General features: G+C 38.8%; 1 protein-coding gene across 1 annotated transcript in view; it reads left to right on the top strand.

Annotated features, from left to right (window-relative positions):
- The window catches only part of FILIP1 (filamin A interacting protein 1), a 258,360-nt gene that overhangs the window by 181,893 nt on the left and 51,145 nt on the right, over positions 1-25,322 (top strand). The window contains exons 8-9 of the mRNA XM_008684837.2: positions 11,843-12,016; positions 18,783-18,961. Of these exons, the coding sequence (XP_008683059.2) occupies positions 11,843-12,016; positions 18,783-18,961 (353 nt within the window). The remainder of the gene's footprint in view (positions 1-11,842; positions 12,017-18,782; positions 18,962-25,322) is intronic.

Here is a 25,322-nt window from a genome sequence, read left to right as displayed (position 1 = left end):
TATTTCTAACTCAAGAGTCCCAAGTGCATGTTCTTTCTACCACATCGCTTCTCTAGAGTTGTAGGAAAAATAAGCATTACACTAGCTCGAAGTCTACGTCAAGAACCAGTTTAAAGAGAAAGATGAAAGACAAGCAGGTGAAAGAACCGCACAGCAACATACCTCTTCAATACATCAGAACAATTGATCTTAGAATGACCACCTGAGTTTGTGAAAAGACAGTGACTTTTTATTATATTCTTTTTAAGAGGAAAGGGGCTTTATAATTCATTTGAGGATGCTCCTATTCCCAAGCCCTTAAAATGAAAAAACTCTAGTGTTTGAGTTACTAACTCTTGGTTACTTATAAAAGTAAATTTCCAGTGTGACATTCCCTGTAGGTTCATAATGGCTGACATTTTCTTGTATTTTTCTTCAAAAAATTAAACTCTAGTTCTAAGTTGGTCACATGTGTGTTATAAACATAGAATTCACTGAAGTCAGACGCTGAAATGAATATATCAAAAAACACGCCAAATCTGAAGGAACTCTATGTTATGTGATTCAAATAAACCTCATGTATAAATTCTATCTAGATGATGTAGTCTTGTCTTGTTTGTTTGAAATATTTTCTCCTTTGAGAAAAGTCTTACTTATATCTCCCAGCCCTCACCAGACACAGGATAAAAATAAGATCAAATAAACTAAGCTATCTTCTTCCTCTCCTGCCTCTGCCCCCACCTGCTCGGTGGGAATGCCAGGTTCCCTGAGGTTCCTCCCATAATATGCTGGAAGTCCTCAGAGGACGACCCACACATGTTCTGCACACACCTCTGGGCTACCATTTGCCATTTGCCATTTTGCCCTTGTTCCTACTCCAACCCACTGTGGTAATGATGGCTACCCCTGCAAGTGCCTGCTGAAAGCACAGCCAACACTGCTGTGTGTGCCTGCCCCAAAGGCTTTCTCTTCTGTTTATGTCAGCTGATGTCTACTTGGAGACTGCTCAGACTGATGTCTACACTGAGAGCATGATGCAAGATATAGAGAGGGCTGCTCCTTCCTACTCCCCCTCCCTTTACTACTGAAGCATGGTATCTTGAATTCTAATTTGCCAATTCCTCTTGGTTTTATTTAGGTCTTTTATGGCCATCCCTCACCCTGAGACTCAGGCGTGTGTTGAGGGGGATGGGCTGGAGGGGAGTCTGAGTGACAGACACTATGCTGCACTCAGACTCACCCTTCCCCTCTGACCCTGCTCTATTGTCCTTCAACCAACATGGTGCCCTTCCTCCCTTGGGATGAGTTCTTTCCCAGGAAGAGCCTCAGTTCCTCATGCAAATAGCTCTATGGCAAGGCCACCCTGCCAGTCAACCCTCCAGACAGGATTACATGGCAAGATTTTGCTCAAGCTTGAAAAATGACTTCTAGAGACAATCTAACAAGGAGACAATCATAGAAAAAAGTAAGGAGGTGAACAAAATTTAACCTAATAAGCAGGATTGTACCAGAGATGTCTGTACAGAGCTGTCTGGTACCACATCTAGTGTAGATGCTTCCTCTGTCCTAGGTCTCATCAAGCTGTTTTTTGCTGAAGGGATTAAATTTATGGGGCTAGATAAACAACCACCATGAGAAAATAATCATCTAGTTGTGCTTTCGCAATGGCTTCTCCCATATTTTCAGGAATTCAGCTTCTCAATTTGTTCACAGAAAGCTGGACCCTATCTGCTGGACCTGCTCATAGATAGGGGTGGGAAGTTTAAAGGCTCTGTGCCAAGGTCTTTATTAGCACAGAACAAAAAGCTTGTAGTCTTTTGGAATTTAAGAAATTATACACTGCAGCATCACAGCACTGCATGGGGGAACCTGTGACCTTATCTAATTTCTAATCCGGGATATAGCAGCTGTTGTACTATTAATATCCCAAAGTGTGTAAAAAGAAAAAAGAAGAAAACCACATAAGTAGTGAAAGTGTGCTTAAATCCATGGATGACTCTGACATACAGCTAACTAATCATAAGGAAAATATGACTGAACATTTATAATTTATTACATTGGAATTTTGCATTTTTCTTTAAAGTGGCAATCTCTAAATAAAGGATGGGAATAGTTTTTCTTTTCTTATTCCAATTCTTTTGGGGACAAACATGATACTTTTAATTTTTTAAAAAACTGTGGTCAACTATACATAATGTAAAATTGACCATTTTAACCATTTTTAAGTGCACAGTTCATTAGCGTTAAACGTATTTACCTTGTATGCCATCACCATCCATCTCCAGAACATTTTTCATCTTCCAAACCTGAAACTCTGTCCTCATTAAACAACTCTGTCTTCCCCAACCACCCACCCACCCCCCGACCCTGACAAGCACCATTCTACTTTCTGTCTCTGTGAATGTGACTATTCTAAATACCTCGTATAAGTGGAATTGTATGATAGTTGTCCTTTTGTGACTGGCTTATTTCACTTTGCATGTCCTCAAGGTTCGTCCATGTTGTAGCATGTGTCAGAATTTCACTCCTTTTAAAGGTTGAATAATATTGCATTGAGTGTATATACTACATTTTGTTTACCCGTTCATCTGTCAATGGATACTTGGGTTGTGTCTACCTTTTGCTATTGTCAATAATGCTGCTATGAACATGAGTGTCCTTGCTTTCAGTTCTTTTGGGTATGTACCCAGAAACGGACTTGCTGGGTAATATGGTAATCTACATTTAATTTTTTGAGGAACCACCTTACTGCTTTCTATAGTGGCTAGAGTATTTTACATTTTCATCAGCAGTGCACAATAGTTTAAAGTTTTCTACATCCTTGCCAATGTTTGTTATTTCCTGTGTTTTAGATGATAGCCATCCTAATGGGTATGAAGTGGTGTCTGACTGTGGTTTTGATTTACATTTCCCTAATGACTAGTAACACCGAGCATATTTTCAAGTGCTTGTTGGCCATTTGTATATCTTCTTCAGAGAGATGTCTATTTAAGTCTTTTGTCCAATTTTTAATTTTTGGTTTTTTGTTGTTGAGCTGTAGGCATTCTTTGTATATTGTGGGTATTAATCTCTTAATGGATAATCAGACATATTATTTGCAAATAATTTCTCCCATTCTGTGAGTTGCTTTTCACTCTGTTGATTGTGTTCTTTGATACCGAAGCTTTAAATTTTGATGTAGTTCAACTGATCCATTTTTTCTGCTGTTGCCATACTTTTGTTGTGTCGCATGTAAGAAATCATTGTCAAGGGGCGCCTGGCTGGCTCAGTCCATTAAGCATCCGCCTTTGGCTCAGAACATGATCTCCAGGTCCTGGGATGGAGCCCCACATCTGGCTCCCTGCTCAGCGGGGAGTCTCCTTCTCCCTCTCCCGCTCCTCCTGCTTGTGCTCTCTCTCTCCAACCATCAAACAAACAAACAAATAAATAAAATCTTTAAAAAAAGGGACTCATTTTCAAATCCAATTTCATGAAATTTCCCCCTCTATTTTCGTCTAAAAGTTTTAGCTCTTCCATTTAGGTCTCTGATCATTTTGAATTGATTTTTGCATATGATATAAGATAATGGCCCAACTTCATTCTTCTGCATGTGAATATTCAATTTTTCCAACATCATTTGTTGAAAACACTGTCCTTTCCCCCATTGAATGGTTTTGACATTCTAATTGAAAATCATTTGACCACATATGTGAGGATTTATTTGTGTGCTCTCTATTCTATTCCACTGGTCTACGTGTCTGTATTTATGCCAGTACCACACTGTTTTGATGACTGTAGCTTTCTAGTAAGTTTTGAAATCAGGAAATCTGGAACCTCCAACTTTGTTCTTTTTCAATATTGTTTTGGTTCTTTGGCTCTTTTGCATTTTTGGATGGATTTTTCTATTTCTGCAAAAAACATCATTGGGATTTTGAGGGATTTTATTTTTAAAAATTCAAGCTATTATGTTGGTAATAACAGCAAGTTTTAATATGAAAATAGCATCTGCTTTTAACATTTTAATGAAATATTTCTTTTGGATGATATTCAGTCTGAAGTGTTAGAAAGGAGTGATTTTTAATAAACATGGGTATAGAGACTTTTAGGCACTATTGACCATATATTTATGGAAAGAAATTTCTCCAGAGAAACCAAAAGACACATTTTTAGCACCAATGGCCTTTAAACTAACCGTATTTGAATCTTCTCCTTATATGTTGTTGGGTTACTAATCATGTTAACTTTGCATTCGAAAATTCAGGAGAAAAATAGATTTAATTTCTGTAGTAATAGTTAATATCATCATAAATTATATAGCTTTTTTCTTCCAATATATTTATAGTATTTGTATTTACCTAACAAGAGTAAATAGTACAATTCAATTTGTATGAGATTTAAAGATAGTCCATTTCTTGTTGCAACATTCTGGTAGAAAGTACTGTTTTCCCTTATTCCATTTACATATTTTTTTTTTGCAATAAACTTAAGAAGAACAAAGTGGCTCCTAAATTATAGACAAAATGTCAGATGAAGGAGTAGAAGTTCACAAAATGTAATTAATTGTTTAGCTCTTTTAAACAAGGCTAAGTAGTTAAGGTTGTTCTGAGATTTTCAGTGCCAGTTTATGCCTCTCTGACTTCACATCATTTAATTTTACTTTCTTATTTTAACAAATATTTACTGAGTTCCTACCGCATGAGCAAGCATTCTTTTAGTAGACACTGTAGATACATCTTTGTCCTCAAACCAGCTCACAGCCTAAGAAAGAAATACAAGTAAACTAATAAATTACCTTATTTAAATAGATAAAGAACATTGAATGGATTTGCCGAAATAGGAAAGCATTAACAGAATGGGCATGTGTTGGTCATCCAGGACCGTCTTTCTGGGGTTCCTTGGCTCACTGCAGCAATAGGACTGTATTTAGATAGTTAACGAAATAATACAAAGAAGCAAGAGTGTTTAGGAACTTTTAAGTCCTAAATACTAAAGCGAATATTAAAATTGTATTAATTTTTGAAAAATTTTTAAATGACTTCCCATTCACCCCAAGTCTTCAAGTAATTGTAGTGCTTCAGGAGGATATACCTTCTTTAGCTTGGTTTTACCCTGTTCTCCCAGAATGTTATACATACCCATCTTAGAAGTGTATAAAAAGCTATGTCACATGTGCATAAGAACTAAGCATTCTTTCTGACTCATGGGTTTTCCAAAAGATTGAAAAATCCCGTAAGTTTAAAAAATAGTTGAAATTGTCACCAGGCTTAATCATCAATAATGGCATTTTGCCTTTAAAGAAAGCTAAGTTTTAGAAACATTGTCACTGAAATTCAGTACCTGAGTATAGTAAGCTTCCTATGGCTGCCAATAGCTAGATATGGGGACATTTTGGAATATCCAGTCTCCTGTCCACTCCTGTCCACCACTTTGTCCTAGGATGGCAAACTCATCCCAGTTTGCTTGGGACTGTGCTGATTTTCAAAACTCTAGCTTTGTGGGGCCCTGCTCCTCTTAGTCCCAGGCAAACTGGGATAATTGGTTACGCTCATTTCCCAGAACTGGCAAACACTTCCAATGGTTTCCAGGGACTCCCCTGGTTTAGGCTGTGGTGTGAAGTGATCATGATTCCGTGGTGAAGAAGAATCAGTGGAACTGATAACGAGAACATGAGAAACCACTGGGTCAAGCAAGTGCCTAAGAATTAGATGACCCTGCCCAGAAGCTTGAGCTAACATAGCAATGTTTTAAGTGGTTTTAGTGTTCAATTGGCCTATCTGTCCTAAAGCAGTCATTTCTAAATGTAGCTGTGCTTTAAAATCACCTGCAGAGATATTTAATTTTATTCCACTATAATTGATGCACAGTGTTATATTAATTTCAGGTGTACAATATAGTGACTCAACCATTCTATACATTACTCAGTGCTTATCAAGATAAGTATACTCTTAATCCCCTTGACCTATTTTACCCATCCCCTCACCCCCTCCCCTCTGGTAACCATCAGTTTGTTCTCTATAGTTAAGAGTCTGTCTTTGGTTTGTCTCTTTCTTCCTTTGTTCGTTTGTTTTGTTTCTTAAATTCCACATGTGAGTGAAATCATATGGTATTTGTCTTTCTCTGACTTATTTCACTTAGCACTATACTCTCTTAATCCACCCATATTGTTGCAAATGGCAAGATTTCATTCTTTTTATGGCTGAATAAAATTCCATTTTGTATGTGTGTAGCACACTTTTTTTTTTTTTAAGTAGGCTCCATGCCCAATATGGGGCTTGAACTCACGACCCTGAGATCAAAAATTGGTTGCTCTACCAACTGAGACAGCCAGATGCCCCTATATACCATACCTTCTTTAGCCATTCTTCTATTGATGGACACTTAGGTTGCTTCCATAATTTGGCTATTGCAAATAATGCTGTAATAAACATAGGGGTGCATGGATCCTTTTGAGTTAATGTTTTTATATTTTGGAGGTAAATACCCGGTAGTGTGATTAATAGATCATAGAGTAGTTCTGTTTTTAACTCTTTGAGGAAATTCCATACTGTTTTCCACAGTGGCTGCACAGTTTGCATTCCCACCAATAGTGCTCAAGGGTTCCTTTTTCTCCACATCTTTGCCAACCCTTGTTGTTTCTTGTGTTGTTGATTTTAGCCATTCTGACATGTATATGATAACATCTCATGTAATTTTGATTTACATTTCCCTGATGAGTGATGTTGAGTATCTTTTTTATGTGTCTATTAGCCATCTGGATTTCTTCTTTGGAGAAATGTCTGTTCATGTCTTCTGCCTAATTTTTAATTGGATTGTTTGTTTTTGGGGTGTTGAGATGTATCAGTTCTTTGTATATCTTAGATACTAATCCTTTATTGGATATATCATTTGCAAATATCTTCTCCCATTCAGTAGGATGCCTTTTAGTTTTGTTGATTGTTTCCTTCACTGTAGAGAAGTTTTCATTTTTTTAGTCTTAATAGTTTACTTTTGCTTTTATTTCCTTTGCTCCAGGAGATATATCTAGAAAGATGTTATTATGGCCAATGTCAGAGAAATTATTGCCTGTGCTGTCTTCTAGGATTTCTATGGTCTCAGGTCTCACATTTATGTCTTTAATCCATTTTGAGTTTATTTTTGTATATGGTATAAGAAAGTGATCCAGTCTCATTTTTTTGCATATAGTTGTTCAGTTTTCCCAACACCATTTGTTGGAGAGATTATCTTTCTCCCATTGCATATTCTTGCCTTCTTTGTCATAGATTAATTGGCCATATAAGTGTGGGTTTATTTCTGAGTTCTCTACTCTGTTTCGTTGATCTATGTGTTCATTTTTGTGCCAATATTATACTGTTTTGATTACTACAGCTTTGTAATCTATCTTGAAATCTGGGGTTGTGATCCCTCCAGTTTTGTTCTTCTTTTTCAAGATTGCTTTGGCTATTCTGGGTCTTTTATAGTTCCATACAAATTTTAAAATTATTTGTTATAGTTTTGTGAAAAATGCTGTTGGTATTTTGATAAGGATTGCATTAAATCTGTAGATTTCTTTTGGTAGTATGGACATTTTAACAACATTTGTTTTACCAGTCCATGAGCGTGGAATATCTTTCCATTTGTTTGGGTCATCTTCAATTTCTTCATCAATGTTTTATAGTTTTCAGAGTACAGGTCTTTCATTTCCTTGGTTAAGTTTATTCCAAGTCTTGTATCTTTTTTTGGTACAATTATAAATGGGATTGTTTTCTTAATTTCTCTTTCTGCTACATCATTATTAATATATAGAAATGTAACAAATTTCTGAATATTGATTTTATATCCTGAATTCAAGTTAACTGTTCTATCTGGTAGCTTTTTGATGGAGTCTTTTGGGTTTTCTACCTGTAGTATCATGTCATCTGCAAAGAGTGAAAGTTTTACTTCTTCTTTACCGATTTTAATGCCTTTTATTTATATCTCTTATCTGATTACTGTGGGTAGGACTTCCAGTACTATGTTGAATAAAAGTAGTGAGAGTGTACATCCTTGTCTTGTTCTGATCTTAGGGGGAAAGCTCTCAGTTTTTCCCCATTGAGTATGATTTTAGCTGTGGGTTTTGCAGAGATTTTAAATCACATGTCCTGGACTGCACCAACATACCTGTTGATTCAGATTTTGTACGTTTTTAACAGGGTAAATGAATGATCTTTCCTCCACACACATCTGACCATGTCACTGTCTTGCTGCTTAAAAATTCCAAGGCTTCTTGCTGTTCCATGAGAAAATGCAAACTCAACACCTGGTTTACAAGGTTTTTCGTGAGTTGCCCATTATTTATTACTCCAGCCTCATGTTTTCCAGCCCATGCATCTACATCTGTTTGGCTTTTGCCAAAATCTCATTGTGAGATTTTTGAGTCACTTCCTCTGTGAAGCCTTTTCCTTAGCTTATAGTCAAGTCAAGTGTATTTTTAGATGAAGTTCTTAGCCCCCTGTTTCTCCTCCATCCTAAGACTTATCATGTCAATGCCTTTCAATTATTTGTTCATATCCTTCCAGGCTTTAATCTCTGAGGATGCAGTTATATCTCTAATACTGAACACAATGCATTGCCCAAAGTGTGCACAAATATGCATTGAATGAATGGTTGGATTTAACTCTTTTTTTGAACTATGCCACCTGTTGTGGCTCCACTTGTTCTGTGTCTTATTCTACCCCCACTTCTGCCATTTCTCTGCCCTCCCAGCAAAGCCCAGATACCTTCTATTGACTTTATAAGATGAATCAACTCACCTGTTGGCCGTGGGCTTTGCAGAATAGCTCTTTGCTGCCCCCATATGTTTTTAATCTGTTCCTTATGCAGCCAGTCGAGACAACCCCTTGCTCCATCTGGCACGTTACACTTCTGCAGGGACATCTTTGTTCTTGGCTTCCATATGTCTCCCTTGGCACAAAGAGGAAGTTGTAGGATGGAATAGAAGAATGCGACCCCTCTGTATCTGTTTTTATACCCTAATCTCATATTTATTCTCCTTCATCATCAGGACTAAATAAATCGAACAATTTTATTTAGTTTCTTCCTTCTCTGACCCCTTTCTTTCTCTTTTCTGGAGTTGTCTTCAAAGTATTCTTCCCTCTGGGTCCTTTTACATATATATAAATACAGTGGTCTATTTAGCACCACTGCAGCACCCTAAGAATTTAACCACTTGCTTCTGATGAAACGTCTATGTGAAAACAGTAATGTTTACGGACAGGAACCTTCTTACATTTTGTATTTCATTCTTTTATATACAAATTAAGAAGTTTTGGGGCACCTGGCTGGTGCAGTGGGTTAAGACTCTTGGTTTCGGCTCAGGTCATGATCTCAGAGTCCTGAGATGGAACCCAGAGCAGGCTCTGTGCTCAGCATGGAGTCGGCTCAAGTTTCTCCCTCCTTCTCTCTCTGTCCCTCCCCCTGTGCACACACTCTCTCTCTTCAATAAACAAATAAATCTTTTTTAAAAATTAAGAAGTTTCTTAAAATGGAGATATAAAGTGCTTTTATCCCCAAAACGTAGGACTTTATTTACATAGATTGAGTCATATATTTAAAGTAGTTAAAAAGGGGCGCCTGGGTGGCACAGCGGTTAAGCGTCTGCCTTCGGCTCAGGGTGTGATCCCGGCGTTCTGGGATCGAGCCCCACGTCAGGCTCTTCTGCTATGAGCCTGCTTCTTCCTCTCCCACTCCCCCTGCTTGTGTTCCCTCTCTCGCTGACTGTCTCTATCTCTGTCAAATAAATAAATAAAATCTTTAAAAATAAATAAATAAAAATAAAGTAGTTAAAAAGTTTATTGTGATTAAATAGTAATTTCATTAACCCATTGATTAAACAGACACCACAATAATAATGATCGATTTACTATATTAAACTACTTTAAATAGTAGTGATTTATAGGCAACATTTGTATTCCTTCCAGAATTATTATTATAGCAATTAAAAAGCTTTTAGTAAGTTCATGATGAATAGTGTGATTCTAAATATATAATGCCCAGTGTTATATCACCATAGCCTCTTTTCCTTTGGTAATTAGTGTCTAGAGTAATTAAACTAAGAATGAAATGTGTGGTATATGTAGCATATCACAGTTAATACAACTCAAGATTAAGTACATTTTTAGGGAGAGAAGAAAAAGGTGTTTCATATCAGTTGGAACAAAAGAAACTTTTCTTCTAAGAGAATTAAGAAGATTTGGTCAAGAAGATAGATACCAACAATATTTACATTTTTTAAAACCACATAGCTGAAACTTTTGAACTGAAATAGCTACCTATTTACATTTCTAAAAGCTCCTTATTTATATTATTTGCCTGAAAACCAATAACCAATGACAGACCTTAGGCTCCTTCAGTACAGGGCCACCATCTACAGAATGGAGTTATGCCTTGGACAAGGGTGCCTGGGAGAGGGGACGGGTAGGGGTTGAAATATAGCCCTTTCTTTCCTTGCTAGGTAAACTGCACTCTGACTCAGGCTATATCTCCCGGAAGAAGTAAACATCTTTTCCTAAGCTACACAAAGATACCATACAAGATAGTGTGGTGCTGCATCTATGCTTATGTTCTTTCACTCTACATGGAAATACATTGCCTTTCCATTAAATTTATTTTCTGACTTTAACTTTCTTGCTAATTCCAATCTACTAGTTTCTTCAAAATTAATATTTCCAATTTTTGTCTTAAAATGAGCACATGTAAATGTGGCAGAGACAACATGGGGAAAATCTGCAAATTCCAGTCTATTTCTGTAATAAATTAGTCTTTAGCCATCTGGAATTAGAGTAATTCGGAGACTATGAAAAAGCAATAAAAGTGAGAAACCTCAAGAAAACAAATTTTATAATGCTCTTGTCTTATGGCTAATTAGTTAGCTCCCTTGTTTAGAATACCATGATAATGAGCCAGGTTTATAATTTCAAACCCATAGTTAGTGTAACACAGGGGGAAACTCTATTCTATTGCCATAGACTGCAACTCTAGCCCACCAGTTTGCTCTCTGGTATAGGTTGGCATGAGGTCAGATACTACATACCCATCACCATTACTGGAAAAACAAGTATATTACCAGATGGGAGTACATTTACCAAATGTCAGCTCCATCATAACTAGAAAATTCATCACTACTAACCAGTAGAAAATACATCCAGATGTATTTGCATTATGTGATGGGATCCCTAGTCAATATGATATAAAACCTATAATCATGTGGTTTTCTCAAGAGCTCAACAAAGTGCTGAAGTTTTGCTGAGAAACCAAAAGAACAACCCTGACCCCACCAATCTGACTCATGTGACTGGTAGTCTGAATGTTACAGGAGTTAAATTTCACCTTTGGTGTGAACATGTTAGATCGAAAAGCCCAGCCCAACACCATGTGAGTTTCCAACCATGTGTTTCTGTATAAAATGAATCACTTGATGCGAAACAGGAACTCATTAATAAAGGCTGTTTTTGTTAATTACACATAGAGTTATAACTAGAATGGGGAAACCAGATTTGAATACTTCATTGAGAAATAGAAAACTAGAAAACTTTAAATTGTCCTTGACATCATGTGCACTGAAATGGGGTAAGTATCCCAGGCCCTCTTGATTCAAAAGCACTCAGAATCTTTTCTACTTAGATAAAGCAATTTTTATGTAGTTAATATTAGCACAAATCCGTTTTCTGCTTGCCTGCTTCCTAGCAACCTGAAGCAGTGTATCTGCTTGCCAATCTGCTTTTGATAAAAAATAAGAACAAAATACTCAGTGAATTTGCCAATAGCCCCGAAGAGATGGGGATGTGTTCAATAAGCTTTGCGTTGATTTTGTGAGTCTGGCATGTGATTTATGTTGTCAACCGTCTGACCTTGCCGCACTCTACCACAGGCCAGGGAAGATGTGATCCACATGCTGAAGACGGAGAAAACCAAGCCCGAGGTTCTGGAGGCTCATTACGGGTCTGCAGAGCCAGAGAAAGTGCTGCGAGTCCTGCACCGAGACGCCATCCTAGCCCAGGAGAAGTCTATAGGAGAAGATGTCTATGAAAAACCGATTTCGGAGGTAAAAATATGACATCAACAAGTTCCCGTATATAAGGGTACCTCAGAGTGATGGTTTACATTTTCCATTTTACAGGCTTTAACCTTTTCTTTCAAAGGCAAAATTTTTATGATACACTAGTATAGAATTAAAGTGTAGTTAAATAATTTATGAATTATAGTGGGTACATTGCAATGATAAGAATTTTAGAAGCATTTCCTTAAATATACTTAAAGTCCGAAATATATTTCTCATGTGATTACACTAATTACATGCTCTTGCAGCCTGTTATTCTTTTATTTCTCTAGGAGATGATGTGTGTAAAAATTTGAAGTGCTCATCAGTTTTGGCATTGAATGGTCAGGATCATTAGCAAATTGGTAACCTAAAATTAAATTGATTATGGATATTATATTGATGGACATTTATTTTATTATTGATATTTATAAAGGGGCTCTGTTTTAGTGTCTTACAGACGTAATAAAGGGACTCTGTTTCAGTATCTTACAGACTGTCATAATTAAAATGGTCTCATGTGAGTAGCTAAAATGCAATGGTTGAGGCAAATCCCAATGGAATGCTTAGGGTGATTCTTTAAGATGAAAGAAAATCTAATAGGGCTATATTTAATCATTTTTATGTAAGACTGTGTTAGGAACTATTTACTATGTTATTAATTTCCCATGATACTACATGTTAAAAGTATTCTCTCATTGTAGTAGAAGTTTGAGGCTGAATTAGGGAAACAGTTGCTAGATCTAGCCATACTGACTTCAGAATTCATGAGATGTGAAATTAGTATCATAAATGAAGAAAAAGAACACAAAAATTAAAAGCGAAGCAATTTATTATAATATAAAATATAACAATATAATATAAAAGATATTATCTTACATCAAGCCTTGTAGAAGCTCAGTTTGATAGATCTCAGATAAGATCCGCTCTAGACAACATTCACAGCAGATTGATAGTCCTGTAATTACCCTGATTTCTGCAACAAGGATAAGCTGGAGCTCTTGTTTTAATCTTTGCCTAATATGTTAAGAGATGATTTATGATGGGATGCAGTTAACTGGCCGAATCCACTTCCATGTCTGAGAGCCACGGTTACCAGCTGCATATGGCTTTGGGCGGGTCACTTCAGCTTTCTAAGCTTATTTTCTTCTCTGTCAGGTGGGAGTAACAACAATGCATATCTCCTAGAGTTGTCCTGAGGATTAAATGAAGCAATGGCAGTAAAGCTCTTAACACAGTGTCTGATACATACCACATAGCCAACAAATACTAGCCGTTAGTATTTGCTGGGATTTGAGCATTATATTCGCTCACATCTTTAATTAGTTCCAAACTTGGAGGGATTTGAGGAATAAAAGACATAACTAGGTCAAAATATTCATTAAATATTATTCTTATGGTAACCCCCTGGATTGGAGAACTCAGATTGGATAAATGATATCATATAGGTTTCCTAATTCTTTTCTCCCAAGTTAGAGCTTGGGATAACACCTTCAAGGAGAAGTAGGTCTGAAAGCACACACACTTACCCAAAAGCACTACCTCTAACCCAGTGAGTTCTATGGAAAGTACACAAAGAAAGGAGTTTCTGACCTAGCTTCAGAAATCAGGCCTCACCCAAGCGTTCCTGTCTCATGGACAGAGGAGCAGAGCAGAAAAGACCACCCTGTAGGTGGTCCTTTTAGAACTGGCTTAGCTGGGCATGCTTTTTGGTTTCTTTCTCCTCTCAATTCACAATTTGAAGAGTTATTCCTTCTACCATCTACAAATTTTGGGTCTCCTAACCCTTTGGATTTAACGATCAAGTTGTCATTACCCAGGAGCAGGAGTCCTTCCACCTTCATGAGGGACAATCCCAATTCTATCACTGTTCCGTTAGCCTGCTGGGACCATGAGCAGATAGTTCTTAGAAGCCATGCTGTACCTCAAGCCCCAAAAAAATCACCGCTCATTTTAATTCCCTTACCAAATTAGGCCCAGCTAGGTTATCCAATAGACCTCACCAGAGATTAAGCAATGAACTCCATGCAGTGGACCCCCTCTGCCTTGCCAAATAGCTGGGGAGAAATTAAGCAGCAAATATTAAATCCCCTGAGCTTCTTTGTGAATTAAAGTCTGCAATATGCAAGTTCATAATTCTTTTTTTTTTTAAGATTTTATTTATTTATTTGACAGAGAGAGAAAGTGAGAGAGGGAACACAAGTAGGGGAAGTGGGAGAGGAAGAAGCAGGCTTCCCAGCAGAGCAGGGAGGGAGCCCGATGCGGGCCTTGATCCCAGGACCCTAGGATCACTCCCTGGGCCGAAGGCAGACGCTTAATGACTGAGCCACCCAGGTGCCCCTGAAAGTTCATAATTCTTAAGCAGAATTCCGAAGAAATCCAGGTTTCAGTGTCTTTCCTTCCCAAATTCTTGTTCTGCTTAGCCTTAGCCAGAGGGATCTTAATCTTAAGCATTTTCAAACTTTAACTAATATATCCTAAAGTCCCCCTATTCCCCTTTTATCAAAGAGTCTAAAGGATTATTAGAACACATGCAATTATCATAATACCAACCTCACATGCATAAATATTAAAAATACAAGAAAATCCTCTGTTCCGCTGTCTAGTCTTTTCTCATCCCACCATATCCATATTTGACCTGTTTATGCTACTGTCTTGTCTGAATCCCCTTATGTTTGTCTCATCTTTCCTTCAAACTCTACATCTCCAAGTTTCTTAAGTGTGTTCACTCAGGGCCCATCTATTTTAGCTGACACTCTGAAACTCACCAGATAATGCTTCAAATGTTCCACTTTGATCTTCTCAGAATTTAATTCTTAAATCTGCCTGTATTTTATGTATCCACTTTGAATAGCTGTTGCAGTCTTCAAGAGAATGGCTTCCAACTGATCTCATGGAGAACTATCTACAGTTTTACAGCATGTTCCTCAAACATCTTCTAGATCCCACCACTTTTTCTGGGGGGAATCACATTGCTCTGTTCTCTGTGCTCTCTTATCTCTACCTCCTCTGGTCACTCATTTTGATTCAAAAATGACTAAAATATCTCCCTTCTTTATAGCCCTGTCTTTAAGAGCACTTAGGTCCATTTCCCTTTTGTGTAAGTCCGGTTTGTTCTTTAAGACTTTATGTTTCCTCTTTAGCAGATTAAGATTTAGATTTAGATTCAATAGATTTCTCTCTTCCTAAATCCCTTAATACTGCTCCAGTTAGCATTCTGCTGATAACAGTGCTAAAAATCACTTCCTGAACCATGATTCTTTTGTCTAAAACATGCTGAAATCTCTCTCCATCTCAAGTCCTTAAACCTCTTCTCTATCAACTTGATTTAGTAGAATAAAACTTCCAGGTATCCTCTCCTTAGTAAATTTTGGTCTTTGGTGTTATGATGATCTCATTTAATTTTCCTTCCACCTCTGTCCAAGTGGGAGCTGTATTTCTAAAGTAATAGGTCCCCCATTCACTTTCACTATTCATTAATAAAAGCAACTATTCCTCTGTGGTTGAGCCACAGTTTGGATCCTGAAAACCAAAAGTCATGGACACAGTGTACATGATTAATGAATCTACAGAGCCCATAGTTATGGGAAGTGGTTTTCAGAGTCTCTAGACAAGCCACGTAGATCCAAGAGAGAGGTTAGCCCACCTAAGTCGTCTTCTGGGAGCTCTATGTAGTTTCAAACAAAATAACAAGAAACAGGGTCTCGTACAGCTCATCTCTTGCTACCTATGTTGGTTCTTACAGCTAGAATTTAAAATTGAAAGCTAGATCCTCACACACGAATGCTTTATTGCTAAAGAAGAATTTGCTACCTCTGCAGTTTAAAGCCTGGATCTGCAGCTCAGTGTGAAAAACAGTGTGCACACCAGTGCCTTGGCATCCTTTCAGTGCATTAAAAGACAAAAAAAAAACCCGTCTTCCTGATTACGTAATCAGTGCTGGGTTCAAGCTGTGCGAGTGTAGGTGAGGGGAACATGGCCCACTGAGACCCCAGGAACCGCTCCAGTGAGCTAGCCCCAGCACTGCAACTGCTGAGATCAACCAATCTCAAAGGCCCACATGGACGGGACATACTAAAGCTATGGTCTACCTTCTACCTAGGCTGTCTCAGAACACTTCAGATCAACATAAGCTGTTTTTCTCCAGATATCCTCACAATGTCTATTTTTCTGAGTATCTTAGCTATTCAGTTAATAATACTGTTATTATTAACAGTATCCCCCTCCAGAGTTCCTCGAAGGGATTGAGGGTAACTGCAGGAGTTGGATAGATGAGTTAAAGCATTTTGTTTTATTATTGGTCTGAAGAGATAAATGCATACCACTGGGCTTTCTATTGCTTTCCCTCCTAGACTTTGGAGAAACCGCTTAAAGGAGAGTTTGGGCCTTCAGAGCACAATGTACCATTTTATGGCAGGCAGAGTCAAAAAATAAGAAATGAAAAGGCTGAGCTAGTTCCCTATCCCAAACACAACTTTCTTTTTTCTTTTTCCTTTCCCCTATGTTCATCTGTTTTGCTTCTTAAATTCCACATATGAGTGAAATCATATGGTATTTGTCTTTCTCTGACTGACTTATTTCACTCAGCACAATACTCTCTAGCTCCATCCATGTTGTTGCAAATGGCAAGATTTCATTTTTTGTGATGGCTGAGTAATATTTCACTGTATATATATGCACCACATCTTCTTTATCCATTCATCAGTCGATGGACACTTGGGCTCTTTCCATAGTTTGTATACTATTGATAATGCTGCTATAAACATCGGGGTGCATGTCCCCTCTGAATCAGTATTTTTTGTGTCCTTTGGGTAAATACCTAGTAGTGCAATTGCTGGGTTACAACTTTCAAATAAGTCACCCCTCCTTCCTTAGGTAGGAGGGGGGAGGGTATGAAGAAATAGACAGAAGCTGCCTTCCAAATACTTTCAAAAATAAAGTGGGTCCTCCTTTATGTTAAAGTAGAAAGGATCAAAAAAAGGGAAGAGTTGCTCTTTCTACATTGATAGTGATAATGATGATGATGATGATGACATTTTAGAAATGCTTGACAAATTCTATAATACATGATGAAAATCACATAGTAGAGAGATGGAAGAGTTCCTGGGGAGAATAGTTTGTAATAGGGAGATATTCCAATGAAGGAAATCCCTTGTATAAGCTGTCCTTTTAAGACTACAGAAATTTATCAGAACACATAAAAGTACAATTTGCCAATCCCTAATGGTATCAAATATTATTTGCCACCAGTTAACCTGGGCTTCTCTACCAGTCTGTCTAGTCACAGGCTCTTACACAAATGGATGGAGATCTGGTCAGAAACACTGAGGATTATGTGGATAGTATCTCTTTTATTTGGGGACCCAGAAATGATCCATTCGCAGGGGAGATGTCACACAACTGTAGAGGTAACCTCAGATCCTCCATGTGACTGAGCGACAAACATGGAGAACTCTGATGCTGATACCGCACAGAATGACCCCATTAGGTTTGAGCGAGTAGGTTGTGGATTGAGAATGGATTTTAAATATGTCTGTTTCAACTAATGCAGTGGTTTTCATTTGAGTTGGGTGGTGGTGGAGGTGTTTCGCCCTCCGAGGGACATTTGGCAATGTCTGAGGATAGGTTTGTCACAGTTGGAAGTAGTACTACTGGCACCTAGAGGGCAGAGGCCACGGTGCTGCCACGGATGCTGCCACACACCCTGCAGTGCACAAAACAGCCACCCAAAATAAAGACTGATGTGGCCTCAAATGTCAATAGTACTCAAGTTGAGAAACCCTGAACTACAGTTTGAAGAGGAGAGTAAGATATCAGTATTGTAAGATTTGGTCCAATTAAACAAACATTTACTGAACACTTACTGTGTTCCAGGCACTGTGCTTGGCACCAGGAACTAAAAACATAATCAAGGCACCTCTTAAAGATCTTCTAACCTGGTCAGAAAAATAGGCACAAAAAGTCCTGTGTTAGGGGTGCCTGGGGGGCTCAGTTAGTTAAGCATCCTACTCTTGATTTCAGTTCAGGTCTTGATCTCAGTGTTGTGGGACCCAGCCCTGTGACAGTGTTCACACTCAGCGGCGAGTCTGCTTGAGATTCTCTCCTTCTCCCTCTGCCCCTCCCCCCACCCATGGACTGGCTTTCTCTCTCTCTCTCTCCCTCTGAGATAAATGAACAAACAAATAAATCAATAAAATCTTTTTTTTTAAAGTCCTGTAATAATAATTGACAGCATCTCTTTTAGTCTGAGATATGTGTTTTCTGTAAGTCCTGAAGTCCTCCCTATATTTCGCATATCTTGGAGAGAGGACTGTGGATACTTCCTATCCTTTTCCTAGAAGTGCCTGTAACTGCAAGTCTTAAAAAAAGATTGTGATGATGGTAATGACTTCCCAGGGGAGAAGTGTGGTACAGGTACATGCCGAGCTCTTAATTTTTCTGAGATCAGGAGGCTGTTACCCTCTTTTTTTCTAAGTATAGGCTTTTGTACCATCTCACTGAAATAGTGAAGGAGTTTGTTCTCTCAAAAGTTTAGGAACCACATGTCTGTTCACAGCAAAAGGGCCAGGAGGCCAGAAGTCACTGCAGCCTTATTATGCCTAGTTTAGAGAGCCAGTTGGCCTAGACAAAATGATGGCAGGGGGAAAATGGCAGAGAACACCAGACTCAATGTTCTCTCCTTCAGATGATAAATCGGTAGACCAATATAATATTTTGAGTCCTATGCAAATCAGATGAAATATTAAGCTCTTGCCCGTGTTTGTTTACCCAGCTGGACAGACTTGAGGAGAAACAGAAGGAAACGTACCGGCGCATGCTAGAGCAGCTGCTCCTGGCGGAGAAGTGTCACCGGCGCACGGTGTACGAGTTAGAGAGCGAGAAGCACAAGCACACTGACTACATGAACAAGAGCGACGACTTCACCAACCTGCTGGAGCAGGAGCGGGAGAGGTAACGTGCACGCATGCCACTGGTCGCACGGAGATGCCTGCCATCCCTTCATCTCCGGCCCTCTGGTCAGGGAGCCCACTTCAGCCCAGTGACCCCACAGATGGGTGTCCAGGTTCTGGCTCCAATTTTCGAGTGGTTTGTGACCTGAATGGCTTGTAGAAAGTGAGACACACTTGGGCCTGTGATTATCCATGTGAATAGGTTTGGGGGTGCACAGGGGTGGGGCACCAGATTCGCTCTAGGTTGTTGAGAGCCATAAAGGCCACGCAGCTGGAAACAAACCCGGGGAGCTTATATATGATCAAGGAAGCACCTACATTCGAAAAGCCTCTCTACTAATTTCCTTCTATGGGAAATCATCTACTCTTACTTCCGGAATAAAGTGGTTGAAATCCACTTATTCAGGAAGACAAATTAGTAAGCTTAACCATTTAAAATGAATCCTATTCATTCTTCATACCACAACAGAAAATCTTAATATTTGGTTGTGTATAAATTATTTAATGACTAGAACGACCTGCTTTCTAAGGGTTGCATAACTCTTAAAATTCAGTGTAAAAAAACAATAACAAAAACAACCCCAACCAAACCTCCGCATGTCGATCATTGATATCTGTCCAGGCAGGTAATTTTCTCAGACCTGGGATCACCACATTTGAAGTCAAGACTCCAACTTGAAAAGCTTTGTAATTAACTCTTCTATACTCTCCAGTTTTGTTCAGCATCTTCTTTTTAGCTTATTCTGTGCCTTTTCTTTCCTCCACTGAATGGTTATGTCTGTGAATTCCACAATCTTTGAAACTGGTGACATCCAATCCTAATTCTTTGAGTTACTGAGCTTGTCTGCTTCTGTGTTTAGGACTTGCAAATTAAGAGCCACTTGGGAACAGTTTTACTAATCCCAGCTTTATTATATATTTAGTTACAAGAAAGAGATACGGCTTTCTCAGATTAGTTTGCTTTAAAAAAAAGCTGTCATAGCAAGAGTAAATAAAAGCATGAAAGGGACAGGGTTTTGTTAAATGTTTAAAAAATTATTGGTAATTTTTACTTATTGTTGGACTTGGTGCATCCCTTGGGGAAGGAGAAATGGAAAAGAGAACAAAGTTCTCTTTGCTGGAATGTTATGTACAATACTCTCAATTTCTTTAAGCCTGTCTTCCGCTCCTGTAAGCTAAGGTTTATCAGCTTTATGTTTGAACAAACGGATGGTCTCATTTGTCACTTTTGGGGTAACCAAGCCCTGAGAATAAACTCCACTCCCTCAGTCTCTGTGAACTTTCCAACCTCAAGCACAGATCTTGCAAACAAGGTTTCAATGACAGTGTAAATTGTGAATGTCTACGACAGCCCTCTGGTTAGGTGTTCTGTGTTGGAATGTGGTCAGGTAAAAGAGCAGCAGCTTGTTTGGTAAGGACTTCTTAAAAGATCCGAAATCAAATAATTTTAAAGAACAGCCATGTGAATTGTTTTCCGATCACGTTGTAAATGATTTGACTTAGCACCAGACACACCTGTCTTTTTGGTAGTTTCCCGTGTAAGCTAAACACCTGAGGTGGCACCAGTTCACTTACAGAGTTGTTGGTTTATTTTTATTTTTTTTAATTTTATTTAAATTCAACTGATTAACATATAGTGTATTATTAGTTTCAGAGGTAGAGCTCAGTGATTCATCAGTTGAATGAAGTGTGCGGATGGAGAGACGGTACTTATCCAGGCTGTTTCTTTTCCTTTCTTTTCTGTCTTCTGAATTTTTGTGTTCTGTGAGAGTAATTGAAATAATAACGCACAATGAAGAGCTTTCTAGTCCACAGAGTACTTTCACATTATACAGTAAGCCTATCCCAGATATGTTTATTTACCAGCTTCGTGTTGATCAACTCTGGATGGACAATTCCAGCCCTCGGTACCATTTAGGAGTTGTTTGATTTTATTAAAACAACTCCAGCAACCATTTCTCCTGAGCCAAGTGCTGTGTAGGTTTTTAAAATCAAAGTAAAAATTTTTTAAAAATTATCTTAAGATGCTTTTGATACTGGGAGCAGCAGCACTACTGGGATACATCAGCAAACACTCACGTTTCAGATAAGAATTCACGAAGAGACCTTTGAGGCTCACTTACATACCGAACCACCTGAAGGTTTTGAAATAGTATTTTTGACTTAAGGGGTTATACTTCAGTACTTTGTATTTTTTACTGTCAGTGTTTTCCCCCAAATCAATCCCCTGACTGACCACCAGTGCTGAGGTGGGCACGCCCCCCCAGACACCCGTTATGCTAAATTAAACACCCCCACTAGGACCCGGATAACTCAAGTTGGCATCCCTGAATATCTCTGCGATCTGAGGAGTCCACCGGGACTGGCTTGCCGAGTTCCCCAGGGGCAGTGAAGCCTATAGGATTTTCTCAAAGGTCAGGCCCGGGATTCCTGCTGCCCTTTGGAAACTGCCCTGCTAAATCTGCTTTGGGTTAAATCCTCTTTTTGAAGTAAGCGGTCATAATTAGATCTACTTATGGGGGCTGGCAGTTTCTTGACCCCGAGGCTTTCTTTCCCGTGGCCAAGTCGCCCTGGAGCCCCTCCCCACAAGGTCCGGGTCCCACAGGCCTCAGCCAGGGCTCCGGGAGCTCCCAGAGGCCGCAGCACCTGCAGGGGAAGCTGGGCTGCACTTAATACGGAACCGGCATTTCTGAGCACGAGTGCGAGTCCTCCTGTAGACTGTTCCAAGTCCTTTGTTTCCTTCTTTGTTTTGCCCTCCCTTCCCCTTCTCCGGAAAAGTCCCTTTTGTGAGGGGGGAAAAAAAACCAAGAACTTTACTTCGGAAACATTTCCCTTTGTTTCTACTGTGAGCATGAGTAAAGGAAGGAAGAAAGTGAGACTTGAGATAAGCCAAGTGGTTTGCTTCATATAGTCTTACCCAGCTTCTCCCACTGACCGTGCAACTCTGTGGGCGGTCTCCACCCCAGACAGCTTTTCATTTAGTGGTGGTGGGGTGATGGGAGGGGTGCCAAGCTAGGGAACTTTCCCCACGGGGTGGTATCTCAGCTTGATTCTCTGTAATTATCCTTTTAGAGTTTTTCATTTCCTGGAGTTTTTCATTTAATTAATTTCATTTAATTAAATAAAAATTTTAAAAAATGGTTAAAGATAGCAAAAGGGACCCAGGTATACAGGATCAGTAGCAGGTGTTGATAAGCAATCCAAATTCAGATATTCGATGAGACCAGGAATCTGAGGCCCAGAGCTCTGCAAAGGACCTGACATCAGCCCCTTTATGTCATTCATTCTATGGGTGGAGAAATTGAGGCCCAGGAAGATTATGTAGCTCAAATCAGATCATGGTGCACAGTGGTCTAGCACTTTTGTGCAAATGAGTCCCTTGTGCAAAGCGACTTGTTTTTTGTTTTCTCTCTCTGTGTGTGGGCTCCCCACCTCCATGCTCTATGGCCAAACCATGACATAAACCTCTTAAAAGTCAGAATGATGGTTATTGGGAGGATATAAACAGAGATATTCAGACCAGTGGTGTCTCTAGACTGTCAACATGGGAGAAGCTTTGAGATAGCATCTATTGGAAGAAGCAGTCCGGGGACTTGTTTGGAGCTGAGTTTGAATTGCATACACACACAGTCCTCTCTTTTGGTTGGACTCTGTTTGGGGTAGTTATGATGGGAGGCTGATGATGGTTATGAGGGGGCTAAGTGAAGCCCCCTTCCAAGCTGCCTCCTTGTTATTGCCACTGACCTAGACCCTGCAAGGGTAAAAATAATAGAAGCAGAAATTATTTTTAACTTTTCAGGGGTTGTTAAATTAACCTTATATAAAAATTCCACAAATTAAGAACCTAAAATGGGCAATATACTGTTCTGGGCTTCCTTTATTCTAAGTCAGCAGACTGTGATCATAATTTATTGCCATCATTTACTGTGTATTTATTTTTACAAAGAGTCATATTACCAATTAAAAAGAAGAAAATAGCATGAAAAAAATGTATTGCTTAACTAGCATTCTTAATAAAGATGAAAATATACTTCATTGCATTAGTTAAGACGGGGTAAGGAAATCTCCCTTTCTAGATGCTATATTGTTTTGTCCATATTTTAAGTCAACTTGACCTTTAAAGGCTTAATTCTGAGCACATGAGATCACCTTCAGCGTTTATACTTTATTCTCTGTCGGAACAGCAAGACTTGTGAGTTTAATCTTAAGCTTCTCTAGTGTTGCCTCAAGAATGTCAAATAGAGAGAACACGGTTACATCAAAAGTGGTCTGAAACTTAAAGAAATATTTGAGGGGTGTGTGTTTGTGTGTGCATGTAAATGACGTGGGGAGTGCTGTCTAACTCTATAACTGTAGATATAGATTTCAAAGCTTTTGGCTTCTATAGGCTCGGCCGCGACTACATAAATAATTACATCATCATATAATATTGCAGTAAGCCTTCCAAGCATAAGTTCGTTTTTTTCAAAAGTGCAAATCAGCATCTCAAGAGAAATCTCTTAACTTATAAAGCAGAGAATGCAGGAGCAGGGGCTTGAATGGAAGGGAAGCTTTCGAGCTGTATTTTGGTAAACATGAAGTCTCGAGAATGGGCTTTGTCGGGTGACTTATGGGACAGGCTGCACTATTACACTTGCCTATGCTGAGAAATGACTGGTCAGAGCAAGTTTTCAAAAAGTTTCTCTAGTCACCTGGAATCCTGGGAAGTAATCCTAGCCAACTTTATAGAAAAAAATTCACACTTGGTTCCCTGGCATCATACCCGTTAAGTCTTTTTTTAGATTCAGATGGCTTATCTTTAAAATATGGCAACAAAATGGACTTTTCTCACTGGTAGCTTGGAGAGTCATAATAAAGCACTTTGTAGGAAAAGATTGTGACGATGTGTAAAAAGATCAAGTCTTATCAAGCAGAAAGTAATCAATAGACGGAACGTATTAGCAAAAAACAACTGAGCCCCCTTCTCTGTGCTTAGCACTCTGCTAGATGCTGTTGGATAGCAGAGTTAACTTTTATTGACTTACCTGATATGCTAGACAAATACACATCCTGTTTAATCCTTGCAAAACTATATGATGCATAATTACTAACCCTATTTGGCACATGGGGAAGCAGACAGGCTAAGTTCCTTCTACCAAAGTTACTACCAATAGTTAATTGGAAGAATCAATGTTTGAACTGAGTTTACAGTAAATATAATAATCTTTTCTACTTCCAAGTTCTTACCTTCTGATTAAAGTGAATGCTTCATTTCCCCAAAGCATGGAGGAGGAAAAGATGACTTGAAATTTGGCCAGTGACTGTGGACTGCACATCCATTCTGTTGTGGATTCAGAATTTGAGTAACAGACCTTAACTTGGTCGTGAGATAATGCCAACTTACTATCAGTATCCTACTGGCCAAGAAAATTGCTGGGAATAAACAGTTTTTAAGAAAGGAGAGGAATTAGAATTCAGAGACTCAATCACAGAAGGAATAGGTTTTACAGTTGATTTTCTAAAAGAATGCCAGGATTGAACTCCTCCTTCCAATTACTCTTACTCTTGCAGTATGCAAATCCCACTTCCTACAGGCAAATGTGATTGAAATGAAGGGGGCTGAGGTGCTGTAGTGTTACTCCTCGCTCACAGCTGGGTATCTGTGTTGGAGGATGGGATAAATCCGGATAGTGTAAAGGTAGTGATATTCCATCTTAAAGGGACCAGGCAATTGGCAACTCAAAAGGACAGTTTCCTAGGGTTGGAAGTTTGGAGTTAGAGGAAGAGTTGATCCTCTTAATAGACCCAGGATAGTAACATACCTACTTTCAGCCCTGTAGAAGTAGGAGCATGTCACTCATCCTGAAGTAGGCACTCCCTGGATTAAATATGACTGAGCCCATTAAAAATGCCCTTGGAGCTCATTTCATCAGATCCCACCGTACAAAAATGCTGGGTCTTTGGTGGATGTGATCTTCCCAAGCTTCATAGCACCCTCATTCCCAAGGTCAATGAGTTAGCAGCCTCCGATCTAAGACTCTTCAGTCTTAGTAATATAACTTTAACGGACATGCCTGGGAAAATACATTATCTGACCAACAAAATTTTCTGATTAATCAAAGGTTATGATATAAATTAACTTACTTTTACTTTATGGAAAATATTCTCAAATGCATTTTACTTTCCTTTAGAAATTTTTAAATATACCACAAAATCATATTTGATGTTTCAGGATCTTGTAGTGCTGCTACCTGGGTGGCTCTGTACTTTACAACCTGGGAGCCTATTAGATTATATGCAAATCTGAATGCTAGTTACTGTTGTGTTTTACTATAGGTAAGGATGGTGAAGATATTTTCCAGATCTGAGGGTTTAACCTGGCA

The sequence above is a fragment of the Ursus maritimus genome, unplaced genomic scaffold, assembly GCF_017311325.1.
Source record: "Ursus maritimus isolate PB19 unplaced genomic scaffold, ASM1731132v1 scaffold_29, whole genome shotgun sequence".
In the NCBI taxonomy this organism is placed as follows: domain Eukaryota; kingdom Metazoa; phylum Chordata; class Mammalia; order Carnivora; family Ursidae; genus Ursus; species Ursus maritimus.
This window is presented reverse-complemented; position numbering and strand designations above follow the sequence as displayed.